General features: G+C 42.1%; 1 protein-coding gene and 1 pseudogene across 1 annotated transcript in view; one reads left to right on the forward strand and one right to left on the reverse strand.

Annotated features, from left to right (window-relative positions):
* The window catches only part of LOC124799244 (monocarboxylate transporter 2-like), an 82,653-nt gene that overhangs the window by 37,758 nt on the left and 19,896 nt on the right, over window positions 1-24,999 (reverse strand). The window contains exon 3 of the mRNA XM_047262789.1: window positions 13,776-13,919. Coding sequence (XP_047118745.1) covers window positions 13,776-13,919 — 144 coding nt within the window. The remainder of the gene's footprint in view (window positions 1-13,775; window positions 13,920-24,999) is intronic.
* Window positions 325-442, forward strand: LOC124799663 (annotated as a pseudogene).

Raw genomic sequence — 24,999 nt, forward strand, 5'->3', positions numbered from 1 at the left:
GGCAAAAAGTAAACAATCAGTATATTTTAAGGAGGTGGTTTCACTTCAGAACCTCTGGGATATACAGTTCTGAACTACCCATCAATTCATGCTATACATTTGAAAGCATAATCTTCTTTTGCACAGACATAATTCCACATCTCGTGGGTGCCGTGAACTTATAATGCCTAAAACAAGTTATAGTCCAAAATAACAAGCAAAAATGGTTCTAAATTTTAAATAAATTGTCTGTCAAAACTATATACTGACCCAGTGGTTTCAAATCGAAACTACTCATAAGAGCAGTAGTGCATAATTAATATTACAATAGCTTTAGACATACTTGGCAACGACCTTACCACAGTGGATACACTGGTTCCCGTCAGATCACCGAAATTAAGCGCTGTCGGGCGTGGCCGGCACTTGGATGGGTGACCATCCGGGCCACCATGCACTGTTGCCATTTTTCGGGGTTCACTCGGCCTTGTGATGCCGATTGAGGAGCTACTCGACCGAACAGTAGCGGCTCCGGTCAAAGAAAACCATCATAACGACGGGAAGAACGGTGTGCTGACCACATGCCCCTCCTATCCGCATCCTCATCTGAGGATGACACGGCGTCGGATGGTCCCGATGGCCCAATTGTGGCCTGAAGACGGAGTGCTTTTTTTTAGACATAATTTCACTGTCAATGATCTCCTAAAATCATGAAGCACATTCTCTGAGCCGACCCTATAAGTGTCTCCCACAACACATTACGTTCATAAGAGTACCTCAGCGTACCACTGGATGTCTCTTTACTGCAACGGCGTCGGTGATTTCATGTTAAAGGCACGGGTACTTCAACAAAAAATGAAATGGAAGTTTCAAGCGAAAACCACTGGTATCCAAAGGGTAAACAATATCGCTACTTCAGGAGATGGAAGTAACTAATATTGATCTATTCTGTTTGCCATAAAAGATTTCATGAAAGCCTGAAACACAAAATCAGTCATGTTGTTTATAAAATTAAGAGCGAATAATCAGGATAAACGATTCAGTTGTTGTCAAAGAGCAAGAATTATATAAGAAGCTGACTAGCGCAGAAAAAAATGGCATTCATCGCTAAAAGTAGTCTACCGTATGTGAATAAGGGCTTCAGTCTACACTAACAAAAAAATTATAAAACCGTCGTATCTGTCTGTTTGTGTATTAGAATACGCTGATCCCCGAAATTAACTGACGAATTTTTGTGGGTTTTTTGCAGGTACCGTGAGAGTAATTTGGAACAGCATATATGCTTTATTTCATCAAAACTGGACTGCGAAAGCAGATACCGTGGTTTAAAATTGTATCTAAAAACATCATGTCTGTCTATTTGTCTGTTTGAACAAGCTAATTTCCAATAGTACTACTCGAATTTTCATGGGGTTTTCACAGTTAACGGGAGCTTAGCTTGAGGCAACACACAGGCTTTACTTCATCAAAATCGGATCACGCAAAAAAATATACATGAATGTGTGTTTGTTTGTGCCTATCGTGTCTAACCGCGGAAACGATTTTGATAAAACGTAGTACGGATGTTGCTTGAACACCGACGAAGATCATAGGCTACTTAAGAAAGCAGTATTGGGTATTTATTGATTTCTAGAATATTACACGAATTAGGTAAATATAGTTAATCTTTGGAAAAGCTATTTCTTCTTTCACTTTTGAACTTCATCATATTTGTGAAAACGCTTTTGATGATTGGTATGTGCTACACAGTAAGTTCCAATATAATGTATACAATACTTATCTGGCCTCAAGGTGTTTTATCCATACTTCCATACTATAAGAGGAAGACTGCACTGTAGTTCCGTCTCTAGGTTGTCGCACAGATGAAAAAATGGTAGATATCGAAATAGACGACAGAGGGATAGAGAAAAAATTAAAATCGCTCAAAAGATGAAAGGCCGCAGGACCTCATGGGATACCTGTTCGATTTTACATAGAGTACGCGAAGGAACTTGCACCCCTTCTTGCAGCGGTGTACCGTAGGTCTCTAGAGAGCGTAGCGTTCCAAAGGATTGGAAAAGGGCACAGGTCATCCCCGTTTTTAAGAAGGGACGTCGAACAGATGTGCAGAACTATAGACCTATATCCCTAACGTCAATCAGTTGTAGAATTTTGGATCACGTATTATGTTTGAGTATAATGACTTTTCTGGAGTCTAGAAATTTACTCTGTAGGAATCAGAATGAGTTTCGAAAAGGCGATCGTGTGAAACCCAGCTCGCGCTATTCGTCCACGAGACTCAGAGGGCCATAGACACGGGTTAACAGGTAGATGCCGTGTTTCTTGACTTCCGCAAGGCGTTCGATATAGTTCCCCACAGTCGTTTAATGAACAAACCTTCACCGAGGAGTCAAGCAGTATATTGCTCCCTCCTATGCATATCTCGCGAAGAGATTGCTTATTTGCTTACCATCACTCGTCATAAGAGTACTACTCATATGCGAGCATAGCTGCGAGTATTAGCTAGATACATATAATTTGAAACCTTTAGGAAACCCTCCTACATTTTCGCTATTCATGCCGCAAAACTTCAGCATCGGAAATGATTATTTAATTTAACTTAATTTATTATTTCTTTAGTACAAACTACATTCGCAGCACACTTTGGCCCAGTGACATGGTGCATTGTCATGCATCTACATCTACGTCTACATCTACGTGATTATTCTGCTATTCACAAAGTGCCTGGAAGAGGGTTCAATGAACCACCTTCATGCTGTCTCTCTACCGTTCCACTCTCGAACGGCACGCGGGAAAAACGAGCACTTAATTTTTTCCGTGCGAGCCCTGATTTCTCTTATTTTATAGTGATGATCATTTCTCCCTGTGTAGGTGGTTGTCAATAGAATGTTTTCGCAATCGGAGGAGAAAACTGGTGATTGAAATTTCATGAGAAGATCCCGTCGCAACGAAAAACACCTTTGTTTTAATGATTGCCACTCCAGTTCACATATCATGTCCGTGACACTGTCTCCCCTATTTCGCGATAATACAAAACGAGCTGCCCTTCTTTGTACTTTTTCCATGTCATCCGTCAGTCCCACCTGATAAGGATCCCACACCGCACAACAATACTCCAGAATAGGGCGGACAAGCGTAGTATAAGCAGTCTCTTTGGTAGACCTGTTGCACCTTCTAAGGATTCTGCCAATGAATCGCAGTCTTTGGTTTGCTCTACCCACAATATTATCTATGTGATCGTTCCAATTTAGGTTATTTGTAATCGTAATCCTTAAGTGTGTAGTTGAATTTACTGTCCTCAGTTTTGTGTGACTTATCGAATAATCGAAATTTAGTTGATTTCTTTTAGTAATCATGTGAATAACTTCACAATTTTCTTTATTCAGGGTCAATTGCCGCTTTTCGCACCATACAGATATCTTATCTAAATCATTTTGCAAGTCGTTTTCATCATCTGATGACTTTACAAGACGGTAAATGACTGCATCATCTGCAGACAATCTAAGACGGTTACTCAAATTGTCTCCTATGTCGTTAGTATAGATCAGGAACAATAGAGGGCCTATAACACTTCCTTGAGGGACGCCGGATGTTACTTCTGTTTCAATCGATGACTTTCCGTCTATTACTACGAACTGTGACCTTTCTGACAGGAAATCACGAATCCAGTCGCACAACTGAGGCGATACTCCCTAGGCACGCAGTTTGATTAGAAGACGCATGTGAGGAACGGTGTCGAAAGCCTTCTGGAAATCTAAAAATATGGAATCAATTTGACATCTTTTGTGGATAGCACTTATTACTTCATGAGTATAAAAAGCTAGTTGTGTTTCACAAGTAGGATATTTTCTGAATCCGTGCTGACTGCATGTCAATAAATCGTTTTCTTCGAGGTACTTCGTAATGTTCGAATACAGTATATGTTCTAAAACCCTACTGCAAATCGACGTTAGTGATATAGGCCTGTAATCCAGCGGATTACTCCTACTTGCATTTTTGGGTATTGGTGTGACTTGAGCAATTTTCCAGTCTTTAGGTACGTATCTTTCTGTGAGCGAGTTGTTGTATATAATTGCTAAATATGGAGCTATTTTATCAGCATACTCTGAGAGGAACCTGACTGGTATACAATCTGGACCGGAGGCCTTGCCTTCATTAAGTGATTTAAGCTGCTTTGTTACACCGAGGATATGTACTTTTATGTTTCTCATCTTGGCAGTTGTTCTTGATTGGAATTCAGGAATATTTACTTCGTCCTCTTTGGTGAAGGAGTTTCGTAAAACCGTGTTTAATAACTTAATAATAGTGGCACTGTCATCATTGACTTCTTCGTTGTTATCGCGCAGTGAAGGTATTGTGTCTTACCACTGGTGTGCTTTATGTATGACCAGAATCTCTCTGTGTTTTGGAGACAGAATTTCGTTGTGGAAATTGTTAAAAGCATCTCCCATTGAAGTACGCACCATATTTCGAACTTCTGTAAAACTTTGCCAATCTTCAGGAGTTTGCGTTCTTTAAAATTTGGCATGCTTTTGTCGTTGCTTCTGCAACTACGATCTGACCCGTTTTGTGTACCATTGGGGATCAGTACCATCACTTATTAATTCATGTGGTATATATCTGTCAGTTGCTGTTGATACTATCTCTTTGAAAATATTCCACAACTTTTCTACATTTTCATGATCAGATCGGAAGGAGTGATGAAGACTGTCTCTTAAAAAGGCATTAAGAGCATTTTCATCAGCTTTTTTAAATAGATATACTTTGCGTTTCTTTTTGATGGTTGTTGGTGTTACGGTATTCAGCCTAGCAGCAACTGCCTTGCGGTCGCTAATCCCTGTATTCGTCACAACACTCACTATTTGTCCAGGATTATTTGTTGCTAAGAGGTCAAGTATGCTTTCGCAACCATTTACGCTTCGAGTGGGCTCATGAACTAATTTTTTTCTGAGAAAGCATTAAGTACAATTTCGGATGATGTTTTATGCCTGCCGCCGGCTTTAAACGTATAATTTTTCCAGCATATCGAGGGTAGATTTGTAATGTCTCTTGCAGCGGTCTCTCCGCGATATTTTCAGAAATTTTATAAATTATATAACTCAGTACATATCTCGAAATATCTCTTCTTATCTTACCGATTATCAATGCAAAGTAGTTTCAAGCCCAATTATTCCTTGGAGCGTCCATTTACTCCATGGAATAGCTTCTCTGCTGTCTATGTTTTCTCTTATGAAAAGAATAAAAACTTCTTGCCGATTAGTCGTAAAAGAAGGATCTACATGTACGTATTGTTGAGCGAGTCGCCATCTTGATGAGATTCTGTATGAGAAGGAATTTAATACATGAACTAAACTAAAGTAAGTGTGTCTGCGTATTATTTAACGGATTATTATTATTGACAGTGTCTGCTTACTACGCTGTGTTGCACGGGATCAGTGGGGAACGTCTGATTTACACTGGACGAACCTGCCGTTTTGAATGCTCAAGATATCCAGTTACTTCAAATAAATAGGCTAACACGGTCTTACCAGCAGATCTCCGGTATTCCCCATGTGATCACCGAAAGATAATAATTATTACAAATGTTTCCATGAGATCGACTGACAATTTTCGTCGCACCGAGACTTCGAAATTGCTTCACTGCCTTATGGAATTTAAGTTAAGCTTAATTTAATCAGGACGGAACAGTATTGAACTGTGTGAATGTGATAAGCCTGCTTTGTCAATGAAAATTACCTTAATATACGCATGTTTTTACTATCCTGATCAGTGAAGCTAAATCAGGCCGGTGTGAGAGAGGTTCTTTAAATTTAAGAAATATTAAAGATTGAAATCACCACCGACTATAATTATATGAGTGGGGTACTTATTTGAAATGAGACTCAAGTTTCCTTTGAACTGTTCAGTAACTATGTCTTCTGAGTCGGGGGTCGGTAAAACGATTCAGTTAATAGTTTAGTTCGACAGTCAGGCATAACTTCTACCCATACTATTTCACATGAACTATCTACTTCAGTGTCGCTACAAGGCGAACTACCTCTGACAGCAATAAATACTCCACCACCAACTGTATTTAATCTATCCTTTCTGAACACTGTTAGATCGTTTGAAAAAATTTCGGCTGAACTTATTTCCTGCTTTAGCCAGCTCTCTGTACCTACAACTATTTGAGCTTCAGTGCTTTCTATTAGGGCTTGGAGCTCTGGTTCTTTCCCAACACAGCTACAGCAACTTACAAAACCAATCGTTTCTACAACTACCTTACTGTGTTTTACCTGCCCACTTTCTGACGGACGCCCCTTCTGTGGTTCCTTGAGGCCCTCTAACCTAAAAAACCGCCCAGTCCCTTGCACACCGCCCGCACTACACGTGTAGCCGCCTCCTGTGTGTAGTGGACTCCTGAACTATTAAGCGAAACCCGGAAACCCACCACCCGATGGCGCAAGTCAAGGAATCTGCAGCCTACACGGTCACAGAACCGCCTGAGTCTCAACTCGGCTCTGCACCAAAGGACCACAGTCAGTTCTATAGACGATGCTGCAGATGGTGAGCTCCGCCTTAATCTCGGAAACAAGACTGGCAGCCTTTACCATTTCCGCTAGCCGCCCGAAACCAGACAGAACCTGCCTCGATCCAAAGCGACACACGTCATTGGTACCGACATGAGCCACCACCTGCAGTTGGTTGCACCGTGTACTCTTCATAGCTCCGGGAAGCACCATATCCACATCCGGAATGACTGCCCCCGGAATGCACACAGAGTGCACACTGGCTGCCTTCCCTTTCTTGGCAGCCATGTTCCTAAGGGGCTCCATTACGCGCCTATCGTTGGAGCTCCCAATTACCAGCAAACCCACCCTCTGTGAATGCCCAGACCTTGGGGGCCGAGAAGCTTCCTCTGGAATGGGGTGGACGACTGCATCCGGCTCAGAGATATCGTGAGCCACAGCTAACGCCCGAAACCTGTTCGTCAAACGAACCGAGGAGGCCCCACGATCGGTCCCTCGGAAAGTATTTCGCTGCCTGCCAGACTTTGGAATGATCTCCCACTCGACCACGGGTGAGGGGTCAACCTCAGTGCAGGCAGTACCCGGGGACGTCACAGTAGTGGACCGATCGGAGGACACGTGGGACGTGCTCGACGTCCCTCGCATCCCCGCGTCCGAACCCCCAACAGTGACGCCCCTTGGCAACAGCCTCAAGCTGTGTGACGGAAGCCAACGCAGCCTGCAGCTGTGAGCGATGGGTCGCCGGCTCAGCTCGCATCTCTACACAACAATCACAGTTCCTATCCATTACTGCACTCCTCCTGTTTGAAGCTCGTAACAATATGTAACAAGCGAACGGTGTACTCGCCTTAGTAGTAGCAGGAACTAGCGATGCGATCTCGCTGACGGTCTAACTGACCATCTCGTCTGGGAATATTAAGGCCATGAATGGCTACAAATGGTCTCCAGACTGCCGCATGTAACCATTTCCAATCAATGAACGATTCACTTGGGCCAGAAGACAGAGTCCATGCAACTACAGCTCACACCATTATGGAGCCACCACCAGCTTGCACAGTGCCTTGTTGACAGGTCCATGGCTTCGTAGGGTCTGCGCCACACGTGAACCGTACCATCAGCTCTTACCAACCGAAATCGAAGTTCATCTGACCAGGACACGGTTTTCCAGTCGTCTAGTGTCAAACCGACCTTGTCACGAGCCCAAGAGAGGCGCGGCAGACGATGTCGTGCTGTCAGCAAAGGCACTGGCGTCGCTTGCCTGCTGCTATAGCGCATTAACGCCGAAAGTCGCCTCACTGTCCTAGCGGATACCTCTGTGGTACGTCCCACATTGATTCTTGTGGTTGTTTCACGCTGTGTTGACTGCTTGTTAGCACTGACAACTCTACACAAACGCCGCTGCACTCGGTCGTTAAGTGAAGGCCGTCGGCCACTTCGTCGTCCGTGGTGAGAGGAAACGCCTGAAATTTGGTGCTGTCGGCACACTTTTGACACAGTGGATCTTGGAATACTGAACTCCCTAACGACTTCAGAAATGGAACGTCCCATGCGTCTAGCTGCAACTACCATTCCGCTTGCAACTCCGCTAATTCGTCGTACGGCCGCAGTCACGTCGGAAACAATTTTACATGAATCACCTAAGTATAAATGGCAGCTCCGCCAATGCACAGACATCTCTACACGTTTCGTATTAGGCATATGGTCGTGTTTATTTCGTAACGAAGCGTTTTCCCTAAATAGAACTCATATAGAAGAGTCCGATAGGAGCAAAATAAATCAGAATATAAACCGAGAAGGCCTTTAATGGAGGTTTGCAGTTGGTTGCACAAACAATGACATGAATTACTTACAGAAGAATGGAAACAGACTACTCCACTGTAAAATGTAAATGTAAATGCCGTGTGACTAGGGCCTCCCTTCGGGTAGAGCGTTCACACGGTGCAAGTCGTTCGAGTTGACGTCACTTCGGCGACTTGCGTGTCGAGGGGATGAAATGATGATGATAAGGACAACACAACATCCATACCCTGAGCGGATAAAATCTCAGACCCAGCCGGGAATCGAACCCGGGCCGTTAGGTAAGAAATTCCATCGCGCTGACCAGCTACCAGGGGCGGACTACTACACTGTGATGAATATAATTAGAAATGTTGTGGTATAGAGGAACACTGAGGATTAGATGGGTAGATTTAGTAACTGACATGTAGTTACCGAACAGAATTGAGGAAAAAGAAATTTATGGTTTGTTGGATAGTACACCTGAGGCAAGGTATAATAGTAAATTTGGCAAAGGAGCGAAGTGTGTGGGTTAATAATGGTAGAAAGAAGTCGACACTCGATTACAGTGTGCAGATTCTATTGGACGTATGTATCAGTAGTTATGCTGAGATGAAGACTTGCACAGGATAGACTAACCTGGAAAGCAGCATCAAACCAGCTGAAAGTAACATACCTCATGCTGTCAATCCAAGACGGAACATCGTTTAGACTTGAGCCAAAAGACCTCACTTCTGAGAGAGATCATCGATCTAATAAATACGCATGTAATACTTAAGGCCCGTTATTGCTCTTATAATACTCTCTAAGCATCTAATCTTAAAAATCTGCAAACTAAAGCCAGTCTGAGAATGTCACATGACTACGAAGAACGCATTAGTAAAAGCAAATGGTGCCGAGGACATGTAGCTTAGGCCAATTACAATCCGAAAATACTAACGTGGCCCAGTGAGTCATCGTTCAACCTGTTTCCAACAACAGATGGGTCACATCTATCGCAGACGATCCAAATGAAAACTAAAGTTGGACGTGGCAGTGTCTTGGTGACGGTTACATGTCGGTCGAATTACAGCAAGAATTTTGTAGAGACCCAATCATCCATAGGTATCCAGCAGTAGTACTCACGTGATGGCTTGCGCAAATAATTTAGTTTAATTTTTATTGTATGGTTCTGGACTAGCCTTTCATTATGTCCAGTATGGTCGTCTCCCATAGGGTTAAATAACTCTTTTCGAAATAATACCACTGCTAAGGACTTGTAATATGCCTTGTTGTATTATATGCTTCGGGAGATATCAAGAAAAATTTTCTCTACTAAGCTTTTGATGTCGGAATTCACATATCTTCTTGTCGTCTAATGAACATGTGGTTGAAGTTAAACAGTGTCCCTGGCACTTTATTCACCAAATGCATCATTTTCGATGACTTTCAGTATCTTTTAGAGGATAAACTCCACTGCATTCATTTAGAATCATCTTTAAGCAAACAGACTACTCTACTGTGTGACGAATTACATGAAACTGGTGTTACTAATATATCCCGCAAGTGTATTTCAAATTTTTGACCGAGAAATGTATTCCAGATATCTGTCAAAATAAATGTGGATTAACATGTGAAAGACTAATAGTGGTCCAACACACTAAACCCTCGTAGATGGTAGTTTTACTTTAACAGTCATACGTAACTGACAGTAGTAAGATGAAAATCAAACATCCTTTTAGATATCAAATGAAGAGATTAACAGAAATTTCAGGACAGAGCAGGCAAACATCGATAGATTCGCGGAGACTGCAAACCTCAAACACACACACACACACACACATACACACACACACACACACACACACACACACACACCACTGTGGGAGAGAGGGGGGGGAAAGGGGGGGAGGAGAGAGAGAGAAGTACGGAAAGAGAAAGAGAGAGAACAGAAAGAAGCACAGAGGATGTTAAGTAAATAGAGAAAGGAAAATTGCATTCAAAGATCAACAATATAAGAAGGGACACAGAACTGTTGATAATGACAGAAAAATTACCATTCTTCCTCACAGAGACTCTGCAGCAAACGCAACGCAAAGTAGGTCAATATGAAAGAGATATCGGACCAAATTGATCTTATCTACAGCTCTCAGACATTAAAAATTTATAATAATAAAGCAGTTTCTACAGTTGTAATTTTTTTAAAAATATTCTTAGATTCAGTTGGCCACAAATCTTTTTTCCAAATTCTAAAAGAACGAAGCCTTTACTTGGAAACCTCTGTAGTTATCAGTGAAACACTACATGGCACAAAATGAAAGGTAAATTTTAGTTGGATAAATTTTAAAATTAAAAAAAAAGGAGCCAGCAAAGGCAGACTCTCTCCATTATTTTTCAGCACAATCTTAGAGAAGGTAGTCCAAGCGCCGGAGAAACTAAAATTAGAGATTAGAATCAACGAACGAATCGAATCACGAAATTTTATTAATTCATGAGACTGCTTGTCTCTTGAAAAAGATGCGGAGATCCTACGTCAAGACATTTCAAACAACACAAAAACAAATAGAAATTACTAATTGTAGTGTTGGCAGAAGAGCCAACACTGTTTTTCTAGAGGAGGCCGAAATGCACGCGTTTAATTACACGCTGACTGGCGTGAGGTCTGGAACAGGACAATATCTTGAGAATTGTAAGTAAAGTACGTAGATGATGTAATACTTAACTTTAATCCACAATTGTAGAACATCTCTCTTGACGGTACATGTTATAACCACAATATATATATATATATATATATATATATATATATATATATATATATAGCAAAGGATTATGGCGCCTTGCTAGGTCGTAGCAATTGACGTAGCTGAAGGCTATGCTAACTATCGTCTCGGCAAATGAGAGCGTATCGGTCAGTGTAGCTTCGCTAGCAAAGTCGGCTGTACAACTGGGGCGAGTGCCAGTACGTCTCTCTAGACCTGCCGTGTGGTGGCGCTCGGTCTGCTATCACTGACAGTGGCGACACGCGGGTCCGACGTATACTAATGGACCGCGGCCGATTTAAAGGCTACCACCTAGCAAGTGTGGTGTCTGGCGGTGACACCACACTAATGAAACGGCAAAAGAGTAGGTCTCAGTGTATCATTACGAGGATTGAATAAAAAGTAATGCCTCGATCTTCGTTAACTGGGGTTTGGATAGGAATATTTTAATAGATCAAACGCAGAAATAATCCTTAGAATGTGATCTTTAATTACCAATATTGACTTTTCCACATAATTCCCAGCTAATTGGATACATTTCTGCCAACGATGAACAAGGTTTCTGAAGCCGTCACGGAAGAAGTCGACACTTTGTTTCCGCAACCACAATCTCACAGTTCTCTCAACGTCTTCATGAGAAGAATAATGATGTCCCCGCAGATTGTCTTTCACTATCGGGAACATGTGGAAGTCAGACTGTGCTAAATCTGGACTGCATGGAGGATGCCCCAAGGTGTTGAGATTCAGTCTCTGAAGTTCTGCTGTGGTGGCACGTGAAGTGTGTGTTTTTGCATTGTCATGCTGCAGGAAAACATTTCCCTTTTCCTTTCGGCCCCTTGTTAGCCGTCGTTTCAGAGTTCGCAAAATTGTGATGTAACGCTCTGAATTTATTGTTGTTCCACGATCAAGGAAGTCAACATGGATAACACCATCTGCGTCCCAGAACACTGTGGCCATAATCTTTCCACCTGACGGCTGCATCTTGAATTTCTTTTTCTGGGGCGAGTCTTTGTGTCGATATTCCATAGACTGACGTTTCGTCTCCGAGTCGTAATAGTGAACCCACGTTTCGTCTCCTGTCACAATTGAATGGAGAAAGGCATCACCTTTATTCTCGTAATGTGAGAGGAGTTCGTTGCCAATTTCAAGTCTTTGCGCTTTCATTTCGGGAGTCAGCATCCGGGGTACCCATTGTGCACAGATCTCCCGATAACCAAGCAAAGCAATAATATGACCCCACACGTTCTTGTGGAATGCCGATTGTGCATGCAGTTTCTCTGTGAGTAATACGACGATCGTCGTGAATCAATATGTCAACATTTTGCTTGTGAAACTCGGTGATTGCTGTCACAGGACGTCCAACTGTTTGTTTGTCATGTCGTCCAACGACGCACAGAACTCAAATCAACAGAATCATCATAAACTGCTTTCATTCTCTGATGAATCTCCTTTGGGGTGACAACTTCTGCTGTCAAGAATTCAGTGACTGCACGTTGCTTAAATCGCATTGACCGACCATCTGCGCAGGGTTTCATACTTTACACTGTAACAACTGTTCCGTGATAAGGTTTCCCGCCAACTGGAACTGTAGAGAAGAGGCTATGGAACAAGCCAGTACCTGCCGCATACAATGCTGCCAACTTTCATTCAACCCTCGCTCGGCAGAGTGGCCTTTACTGCCGGAGTCCTGCTGTATGTCTGCCCCTGACGCGTCTTCACAGAAGGAACGTCTGGAGTGGAGTCATCGACATGGCACCTGGGCGGTCGAACAGCCTGATCGACGTGGTCCTTCAGATTCTCGACTCGGTTTAAATGTCGAGAGTTCGGTGACAGGGGAGTACCGTAAACGCATCCTGGTTCTCTCCAAACACCGCACGTATACTGGTAATGGTGTAACACATAGCACTTTCCTGCTGCTAGATGCCTTCGTGCTGAAGAAAAAAAACTGCATGTAGGGCTGAACATGGTCCCAAGGATACATACGCATTTTTGTTGCTCAGTTGCGACTTCCATAATGACGAGACCACCCAGGTAGTGCCACGAAAGCATTTCCCAGACGAAAATCTTGCATCCACTGACCTGGACCAGTTACGACAACTTTTGCAGAACCATGCTCGCCAACAGATATCTCTCTGAGTGTAAAACATGATTCAGGTAAAATGGCCGCAGTCAGCATGGGTGCATGAACCAGGCGCCTATTGTGGAGGTCCATACGCAGCAGTGTTCGTTGAGAAGTCAACGAACACTGCTGCGTATGGACCTCCACAATAGGCGCCTGGTTCATGCACCCATGCTGACTGCGGTTGACTGGCGACGAAGACTGGCATTTGCTCATTAATACCGTAACTGGACGTTCACTGAGTGGTGACATCTGGGTGGACTGTTAGTCAACAGTTGCACGTCTATTCGCCTGTACACACATCGTCGTTCACCCCTCAACGTGACCTGACGATGGTTTTGGATGGCGTCATTTTGCCATGCACGGTATATTTTAATCACAGTGGCACCCGAACTGTTTAGAAAGTTAGTCGTTTCAGAAATGCTTCCACCCTTGACCTGAAAGCCAATGATATGCCCCTTTGGGCGTTAGATAAATAGCCTCGTTTCCGCATTGCGACAACGGCTACACAATAACAAGAAGAAGAAGAAGAAAGAAAGAAAGAAGGAAAGGAGAGTGTTGCAGGGAAAGATTAACGGGACAGATCCAACTGCAAAGAACGAGAATAATCGTGGGAGAAGCGTATTGACAAAGTTGATAAGTCGAATCACTGACCTATGAAGATGCTGTAGGTGATAATGATGTGGATGAACGAATTGGCAAAACTGGTGAGAAGGAGCCCCGACACTATTAGACAGCCCCCGCTGAAAGCCACTTGACGTATACTGAATTTCTTCAGCAGCGGCCCCGTGAGAAGACCTGAAAAAGACGTACACAGTTTTTAGAAATTTGTGGACATGATTTCTCATTAAGTGACGACAGACGTAGTGAAATAGTAGTGAAATATGCTAATTAACCGACCGTAGCGGTCTCGCGGTTCCAGACTGTAGCGCCTAGAACCGCTCGGCCACCGCGGCAAGCCCGGGAACACAAGCAGGACGTTGTGGGGTTTCTTCATTTTACAAAATAAGAGTAACAGGTTACAGCGTTACAGTTAAACCAGGTAATAAGTTCCAGAAACCTGTTAATTATTTAAAAACTTTCTCGTAGTCCGTGAAACATGCTGTAACCTGCGAAACACCAAAGCAGAAAGCGAAAAATGTATGGATACTGAACAACGACTTCCTATTACAAGCGTCTCTTTGACCACAAATAACACGGACGGCACCAAAGTGAACACAAACAAACGTGCAGTAGGGAACGATAATTCTCTCTGGTGTAAATGCTTGGCGCGTGGTGTTCGGCCGTGCACGGGTCACATTCGCAAGTGTTCGCTTGTGATAGCTGTTCGTCGATTTTAGAGCGAACCATCGAAGGTAGTTCTCGTCCTTTCCGCTTCGGCGCTACCTTCGACGTTGGTTGTCGACTTTAGAGCGAACCATCGAAGGTGGTTCGCATCTTTTCCGCTTTGGCACTACCTTCGACGATAGACACAGTATACTCGCTCTGCTGCAGTGTGTCGTTTTCCCGCGCGAACTATTGTTGGTATTCTTTGGTGTAAGAGTTTTTTGTGTTGGTTGGAAGCGTACTTCTGTTGACAGAAAAGTGTAGATTCCACAGGTGCTTGTATGATTCTAAAGATCCCCTGTATAAAATACTCAACAAAAAATTTATGCTTGGCAAGAAACTGTCCAAGTTCTGGTAGCGTCAACAGGGCAAGTTAGGGAGGATATTAATTCACTGCTATCTTGTAGGTGTGAAAGGAGTAAACAACGTACAACATCGGGAATGGGTGTAGTGAAAAAAGATAAGTCTCTGTGGTGTGAAATATTCTTCCTCCACGTCCACATCTATAGATACTACATAAGTGACAGACAATGTGGTGCATAAACTTTAGCGTATCATCTATGTCCATTTATTTGTTTCACATAATACCTATAAGAGAGATAAATGTCATCAAAATAAATAGACAATTTAAATGTCGGAACAGAATAAATGAAAACCGTTTTTCTTCCGATAAAGATGTGGCTGTACTTCTGTATAGTTTTACATTACGTTACTCATTTACCTTCATAAATTACTGAAGTGTTTCTCACATGACACTAATTACTTGGGAAGAGATGCGATTGGTACACGAAATAGATATTTGAGGCTATTTTATCACCTGTTGCTAAGAATCGTAGTGTTAGTGCTCCCCTCTCTTCTGCTGATATGGATCGTCTGCAATTTGTATCTTGCTCTGAAATCTTCGGTTTCATTTGTTACTAGGAAAGGGCGAAAATAGTCAGTCAAGATGCGGATATAGTTTTGGAGTAAAGCAATCCGTGATTGCAGATGCAAATCACTAATCGGAGGCAAGCCACCAGGTCTTTCACGCCTGTGCAAAAATTCAGACACTCAGTTTTCTGTGACTACACCGTTTTGCTTCCACTACCAACAGCGTGCCTCCTATTCAAAATAAATCATGTTGTATGTGTATTTTCTCCATTCCGCTGTGCTGATTATAAGTTCAGCAACTTTGTATCACGGCAGCGTTTTTGCACCAGAAAACAAAGCACATTGTATACTATTCTCTTGCGTTCGCTCTAGTGTGAATGCTTATTCGCTAGTACAAGTCAACGATGGCGCCAGAAAGTGAACATCCTGCGCATTGTTTGCGAATGTGCATTCGCTTGTTTTCACTCGTGTTCGCTTCGACGTAAAGGGCGCTTACAAGTGATGAACGTTATCTGTCTGTGACAGTGCATTTCATAACATGTACCTCACAGTCGTTCTGAAACAAAATGTTTGATCACAGATGTGGAGATGTTGCGCAGTGCAAGTTTATTACATTCCTCTCCTACAGAAAAATATGCACAAAAGAACGCACATCACACTTGTTGCCGTAACGTGTCACTGATTGCGCTTTGGAACGGTGGTACTGCTTTTCCAGTGGAAGCACTTCGCATTCGACATTTACTATTACCCAAAGAACGAATATATTCCAGGCACTAGCTACATCCTCCCAGGGTGACGTATTAATGAAAAGGGTTGACAGAACGTTGAGAAGGAACGAATACGTTACAGGCACGCGAATAGCACCGTGACCGCACAGAGCTATCTGTGCATAAAAAGTTGCGAGATGGAACTCTAAAGCTATCTACTAGAGCAACAACGTACCAATAGAATTGATTTGTTTGAAATTACTGAAATTTTAGTAGCAAGAAGAGAAAAATTGTAATAAAAAGTAAATAATTTTCTCATTCTTATTCAGAAACAAGGTGAACAGCGAAATTCGCTTTTCTTCAGATGAACCCCAAAATATTAAAAATTTACCCTAAAATATTAAAAATTTAATAGGGTCCCGAGTGGAACGTATTAATTGATTAATAAGTGCGACTCACTAACGGTATTACTTTAACAGATTCGTTAATAATTCCACACCCTACCATGTTCGCAGTTCATAAATCTCTTCGCACGTCATTACTGCTAAGCAAACTCGATCCTGCTCTTCCCTAGATTATGCGCAAACTGCTACTAAGGCTGCGTTACATTGGCTGACTTTTGTTTTGTTCTGGCTCTGAAAGTATTCATCTTAGATACTCACGCCTGACAATCTAGCGTAAAATGGACTTGCGCATGATCGCAAGGTAAGTGCCCCACTAGTTACTCACGCGACGGGTATTTAAGTGCACACAGTGGGATACTACAATTTGACTCTGTGATTAATGCTCCATACTTGATTGTAATTAGGAGAAACCATTGCCCAGGGTTAGGTATGGTGTCAAAACACACAAGTCTGACCATTTAGTTCGAAATCGGGACACCTAATGTACGAGAACGTACTGGACACTCATCATTCAGATACAGAATCTGTGACAGTAGCGGAATGTAGACTTGCATCATAATACCATTGCAGAAGTTTCAGATGTGGAAGGGTAAAGGAAAATAATGGGAGTCAGACTTTCGAGTATATGGAAAATTTGTGCGACATACTTCTGGGAAGCATGCACTCTGTCCTACTTACGTCATCACAGTTCACAAAAGAAAAGTATGTTAGGTAAATTAATACAGTGCAAGCACAAATAATGGATTGAGAACTAATGAATACTACATGTAATTGACATACAGTGGCATGAGGAAAGTTCAATGGACATTCGGTACCAAATACACTTGACTATCGCTCAAGAGGACTTACCTACAGGGACAAACACGTGACATCACCATACCCCTTCCCTCTCCCAAAATACACCCCCGCTCCCATCTTCTTCACACCAGTCTTCTTGTGCCTCATATCGCCCTTTCACTTTACCTTCCCGTGACCTCTCCCACTGATGACCGCTCTTACTAGCAGTTGCATAATGTATGAAAGAACTGTCGCTAATACAGGTATGGACCACAAGCAAAACACTGAGATATGCAGCTCAATATATTATGAAAGACTTTGCTACATTCTCATAAAATAAAGAATAAGAAAGAAAGAGAGAGAGGGATGCTCGGCGGTATGGCAGGAACTGTAAATTGAAAACGCTCATTTAATAATACCTTTACATAAAAGGAATTTTATCACATTTTTTCCCAGTCGTATAATAGACGTTGACTTCTTGGGTCGCACTGATACTTGGCTTTGCACCGCGCCGCATGCGGACCACCGATTGTTCTAAAACCTATAAATCTATGATAATATGGGCTGGCTCTTAACATACTAATCCTATAGCTGTTTGAAAATTCAAACATTGAGACATTGCAAAGGGCTCAAAGAAAAATGTGTTCAACAGTCAGTTAGTTAGTCTGACGTTAAGTATTGTTGTTTGTTTGCATGAAACCAAGTTAAATGTTAATCGGTAATATCCAATACAATACCATACTGCCCTACTGCTTAGCACTGAAACAAATATTTAATTGATGTTTTATGTTACCGAGACACGTTATATCTAGAACAAGGCTACATCTGAAACAGAACTTCGATTGCAGTTGCAGTAGGTACTTTGACTTGTTGGAAATTAGATATTATCTACATCTACATGGATACGCTGCAAATCACATTTAAGTGCCTGGTAGAGGGTTCATCGAACCACCTTCACAATTCTCTATTATTCTAGTCTTGTATAGCGCGTGGAAAGAATGAACACCTACCGTATTTACTCGAATCCAAGCCGAACTTTTTTCCGGGTTTTTGTAATCCAAAAAACAGCCTGCAGCTTAGAATCGAGTGCAAAGTAAGCGGAAGTTCTGAAAAATTTTGGTAGGTGCCGCCATAACTACCTTCTGCCGTTGAATACATGTAGCGCTACACAGGCATGCTTTGCAGGCACAAAGATAAATACTGGCGCCAAAACCGCTGCGTCAGTAAATAAATTAAAAGAAAAGGTAGAAGAATGTAAACATTATGCTAAGCATTCTTTCGTGTTTGCTGTTATCTCATTTAAATCCTGTCTGCCTAATAAACTACGAAACTAGAGTGAGACAACAGCAAACGCAGAAGAATATACATATCATGTCATGTTTATATTCGTATTATTCTTATGCTGAATAGTGATAAAGGCAGAAATGAAGCACGGCAACAGACTAGATTTTTAAATCTCTAATTTCTGTGCAGAATGTAATGTACTAAAGATGCGTCTGCAAAGATTTTCAAACGGAGAAAAATGTTCACAAAACTCTCGTTCAGAACATCTTCTATCATACGCAGTCTATTATTTTGTTCTTGTTGACCATTATCAAAGAAAGCAGCAGTGTAAGTAACAACAAACAGCGGTCTCTTGCCATTGATTCGCTTATGAGACAATTCATCTCTTTTTTATATACAGGGTGTTACAAAAAGGTACGGCCAAACTTTCAGGAAACATTCCTCACACACAAATAAAGAAAAGATGTTATGTGGGCATGTGTCCGGAAACGCTTAATTTCCATGTTACAGCTCATTTTACGTTCGTCAGTATGCACTGTACTTCCTCGATTCACCCCCAGTTGGCCCAATTGAAGGAAGGTAATGTTGACTTCGGTGCTTGTGTTGACATGCGACTCATTGCTCTACAGTACTAGCATCAAGCACATCAGCACGTAGCATCAACATGTTAGTGTTCATCACGAACATGGTTTTGCAGTCAGTGCAATGTTTACAAATGCGGAGTTGGCAGATGCCCATTTGATGTATGGATTAGCACGGGGCAATAGCCGTGGCGCGGTACGTTTGTATCGAGACAGATTTCAAGAACGAAGGTGTCCCGACAGGAAGACGTTCGAAGCAATTGATCGGCGTCTTAAGGAGCACGGGGCATTCCAGCCTATGACTCGAGACTGGGGAAGACCTAGAACGACGAGGACACTTGCAATGGACGAGGCAATTCTTCGTGCAGTTGACGGTAACCCTAATGTCAGCGTCAGAGAAGTTGCTGCTGTACAAGGTAACGCTGACCACGTCACTGTATAGAGAGTGCTACGAGAGAACCAGTTGTTTCCGTACCATGTACAGCGTGTGCAGGCACTATCGGCAGCTGATTGGCATCCACGGGTACACGTCTGCGAATGGTTCATCAAGTAATGTGTCAATCCTCATACCTGTGCTGCTAGAACATGTGCCTTTACAAGTACAACACAATATGTGGTTCATGCACGATGGAGCTCCTGCACGTTTCAGTTGAAGTGTTCGTACGCTTCTCAACAACAGATTCGGTGACCGATGGATTGGTAGAGGCGGACCAATTCCATGGCCTCCACGCTCTCCTGACCTCAACGCTCTTGACCTTCATTTATGGGGGCATTTGAAAGCTCTTGTCTTCGCAACCCCGGTACCAAATGTAGAGACTCTAAGTGCCGTATTGTGGACGGCTGTGATACAATACGCCATTCTCCAGGGCTGCATCAGCGCATCAGGGATTCCATGCGACGGAGGGTGGATGCATGTATCCTCGCTAACGGAGGACGTTTTGAACATTTCCTGTTACAAAGTGTTTGAAGTCACGCTGGTACGTTCTGTTGCTGTGTGTTTCCATTCCATGATCAATGTGATTTGAAGAGAAGTAATAAAATGAGCTCTAACATGGAAAGTAAGCGTTTGCAGACACATGTCCACATAACATATTTTCTTTCTTTGTGTGTGAGGAATGTTTCCTGAAAGTTTAGCCGTACCTTTTTGTAACACCTTGTATATATATTGTAAGCCGCGGTAGCGCGCACAAAATCAAGCCATGCCGTGAGCGGCGACAGGTCGTAAACACTCACTATCAGAATGCAACAAACAATGCATGACACAGTACAATAATGCAGTTTCAGCTTAGAGTGACGTAAACACCTATAACAAAGAGGACGGCACTTATCAGATCAAATCAAAATAAGCAATCGATTCAAACCAGACGAACCACGTGAAAAAGGAAGGGTACCCGTACAAATCAGGACGGAGCGCCTGACACATAGCAATGGCTACTTGGTAGAGCTTAACTGTTAAGCTTATGACTCGAACCAAACTACTGTAGCTTTATCTTCATCCATTCGACCTAAATTGTGTCTCATGTTACAATGGACCGACTTTGTGTCGATTTGGAGGTGAGGTCTAAAAGTTTTCTCTCCCGTTGAATTTCGAGTCTCAAAGTTGAGGTGCGGCTTAGACTCGGGAAATTTATTTTTCCTTGATTTCGAGTTTCATTTTTCAGGTGCGCCTTAGATTTAGAAAGCACTGAGAACCTTAGATTTAGAAATTTAAGAACAATATGAATGGCCTGAGAAGCTAAGTATAACGTAAGAAAAAGAAAGTATAATTAATCTCTGCAAAAAATGTCAAATAAAAGGAAAATTATGAGAACTTTAAGGAGTAGAAGAAATGTAGATATACTGAAAGATAGCCTTGTGATCTGTTGCAAGTGCTTTGTATTTCAGAAATTATTGCTATATTAACAGCTAAGTATGAACGCTCGTTTAAATGAAACTATAATGCTTTTAAGAAATGCCTTTCGGTGGATCATATGTTAGATATGATTTTCATGAATGTAACGGCACCTACGCTTTTGGAATTCGACCCACTGCCGTAGGTGAATTCCTGGCAACATCACTTTCAGCCTTCCGGAAAATTTTGAAGGACAAGGTGAGTACCGCAATTTTAATTTTGCATCTGAAGCACTGCTGGGAACACAGCAGTATGTGATTAGTAATATAAAATGGCCTCCGACTGCAGGATGGTTTTTGTTACATGACAGATTTCGGGAATTCCACCACTATCTTGAGATGCACCTCAAGCACATGTATAATCGATGTTAGGTATTATTTTCCCAATCACAGTTACATGCCAATCGAAAGAAATCATGCAACTCCCACGTCCATGACGCCGCTTTGAAATGACATCTTACTGCTGGGCAACAGACTACCATAATGATAAATCACCGTGAGCTTGATAGACTTTTTGGATGTTCAAGGTTTTCTTCGCTAATGTAAGACGTATCAATAATCTGGTTAATCTGGTACCCTCATGACATCAAAACAATGCACCATTTCCGCAGGCAGAAATTTTAGTTGTAATCCCTTATATTACAGTGCAGCAGACACAGTACTCTAACACAGTCTGTGTAAATAGTGATTAATGTTCTACTCTGACTTCACACACACCAAATTGTAATTGTTCCATGTCTGTAATACGTTGGAATTTTATATTACAAATTTTCAGCATACCATCCCACGCTACAGCAGTTGAACTCACATAACGGGTTGGATCCAGTTCCTAAGTTTTGAGACAGATTGAGCGAAAATTTTCAACGGCCGCGGCCTGTAGCAAGTTATTGATTGTCAAATATAGGTTGGAATAGTTATTGGATTCAAATAATCACTGCACCTTGCGTGTTATTATTTATTCAAATTCTGTTATAATGGCTCTATCAGTCGTCAAGTTTCTGAACGTTTCAATTGACAGCGACTGTTCGTCCAACAATGCCGACCCTTCAGTAACATATTCATATGGAATCAAATCTTTCTCATTATTAAACTGTTCACTGGTGCGGAATTTTTTTCTTGTTATTCTCAGTTCACACACTTTTCTAGAGAACACGCCATATACTTCATGGAATTACAAACCGAAATTTTTTGTCGCAATTATATTACGCTGTGATACCTTGAGTAAACGAATTATACTTCTTCATGTTCGTTGCAATCACAGAAACATGGACTGGATTTATTTTGAACGTTCCATTACGCTCAGTTTCTTTCACATACTCACGTAAGTTCGTAATTAGAAAATTAACATCGTAATTCCTTACATTATGAAACGCAACTAGCATTGTAAAATTGGGTCCGTGATTTAAATAACAGTAAGCATGGGCAGTTCCTTGGAAACTGCAGCCAACATGATAATGATCTCTCTGTTTGAAATCAGTTTGCTTCCAGCATTCCTTGCAAATGCTGTAAATTTCTGGTGTTCGTAACGGTACTGCCTCTTTGAGCCTAGTATTTAGACCTTTGTTTCGTATCAAAAAATTTTTAAGCATTCAGCTACAGGATAAAGTTGCCTGTTAAGTAACTTTCCCATTCAATTAGCACCCTGCTGTAAAGCCTAGTGGTATAGCAGTAAGACGCGTGCCAGAAAACAGGGATATTGATGGACTGAATACCGATCGGGTCACTGAGATTTTCAGTCTGCTAATAATCTAGCTTCTACCTCTCAACTACTTTAGGAGTCGTCCAGAACGATAAGTGGCTCGAATTCCGTGTTAAATTGTAGGCCACCATTCCCCAGTTGGATAACCGCGTTCAATTAGGAACACACAGCTTTCTGAAATCATGTCCAATTGAAAGAATTGAAGACCACAACAACAACAACATTAAACCTACGATACTATTTACACCCCAGTAAAACTGAATCTCTCGATATATGTCACAGTGCAGTTCATGTAAAAACCAATATTATATTGTTCATGCACTTGAATATAGTCAATAGCACTTGGCTGTAATTTGCACTCAGTTCTGCATGTATGACAAACAGTAGCTTTAATACTGCCCATTAAAATTGCTACACCACGAAGATGCCGTGCTACAGACGCGAAATCTAACCGACAGGAAGAAGATGCTGTGATATGCAAATGATCAGCTTTTCAGAGCATTCACACAAGGTTGGCGCCGGTGGCGACACCTACAACATGCTGACATGTGGAAAGTTTCCAACCGATATCTCATACACAAACAGCACTTGACCAGCGTTGCCTGGTGAAACGTTGTTGTGATGCCTCGTGTAAGGAGGAGAAATGAGTACCATCACGTTTCCGACTTTGAGAAAGGTCGGACTGTAGCCTATCGTTATTGCGGTTTATCGTATCGCGACATTGCTGCTCGCGTTGGTCGAGATCCAATGACTGTAAGCAGAATATGGAATCGGTGGGTTCAGGAGGGTAATACGGAACGCCGTGCTGGATCCCAACGGCCTCGTATCACTAGCAGTCGAGATGACAGGCATCTTATCTGCATGGCTGTAACGGATCGTGCAGCTACGTCTCGATCCCTGAGTCAACAGATGGGGACGTTTGCAAGACAACAACCATCTGCACGAACAGTTCGACGACGTTTGCAGCAGCATGGGCTATCAGTTCGGAGGCCATGGCTGCGATTACCCTTGACGCTGCATCACAGATAGGAGTGCCTCCGATGGTTCACTCAAAGACGAACCTGGGTGCACGAATGGCAAAACGTCATTTTTTCGGATGAATCCAGGTTCTGTTTACAGCATCATGATGGTCGCATCCGTGTTTGGTGACATCGCGGTCAACGCACATTGGAAGCGTGTTGAAGCTGCATGGGCAGCTGTACGTGTACACCCCATCCAAACTCTGTTTGACTCAATGCCCAGGTGTATCAAGGCCGTTATTACGGCCAGAGGTGGTTGTTCTGGGTACTGATTTCTCAGGATCTATGCACCCAAATTGCGTGAAAATGTAATCACATGTCAGTTCTACTATAATGTATTTGTCAAATGAATACCCGTTTATCATCTGCATCTTGGTCTAGCAATTTTAATGGCCAGTAGTGTAGCTTACTACACCTGTCAAAATTTGTCTTGACATTAAACTATGGTCACGATACTGTTGTCTAGTTTTAGTTGCTAAAAATCAAATAGATGTGCAACCTACTTCCCTTTAGAATGAATGGGACTCAAACACAGCTCATAGGTCATTTGAAAGACGATGAGGAGTATTGTTACTACAAGGATGAGGAATATTGTTCTTACAAGGAAGTTTTGGCGTTTATTTAAATGCAGGAGATCAGAAGATTACCCTGGCCATTATTTGAAAACGAATAACTTGCTACTGGCCGATGTCTCTGAAAAATTCCGCATACTCTGTCCAAAACCGCTTGAACTGGATGTTATTTTTTACTGTTTTCAGAGGCATTCTGCTGAAAACAATAGGCAACAGCTTAATAGCTACTATAATGAAAATAACAGCCAATCGTTTGTTATATACCTCGACGTTAATCGTCTCTACAGCTAGACAATGAAGCAGCACATTCCGGTTTCTAATTGTGCGTTGCTGTCTGCAAAAATGGTGGACAGTTTCGATGTAATGAGCATACTAGGGATGACTCAGACATAGATTACATTTTAGAAGTAGACCGCGAGTATCCTAAAAATATCCATGAATTTCACTCTACCATTATGCCAAAAGAAATCAGAGTGTTCATAGACTCTTGAGCATGGCCAAAAATACTGCGAGTTATATCCTTTACGTAAGTTCTGGATGTATTCTTTGAATATAACGCAAATAAAAACCAGACTGTTTGAATTCTTCCGAGCATTGCGAAAAATACTGCAAATTATGCCCTTTATATAAATTTTGGTATACTTTTGAGCAACACACAGAAAAAAATTAAGAGCGATTGGATACTTTTGAGCATCCCTTCCAGTACTATCGAATATTGCAAGTTACCTCCTGCACGTTATTTTTTGGAT

Source organism: Schistocerca piceifrons, chromosome 5 (assembly GCF_021461385.2).
Source record: "Schistocerca piceifrons isolate TAMUIC-IGC-003096 chromosome 5, iqSchPice1.1, whole genome shotgun sequence".
NCBI lineage: Eukaryota > Metazoa > Arthropoda > Insecta > Orthoptera > Acrididae > Schistocerca > Schistocerca piceifrons.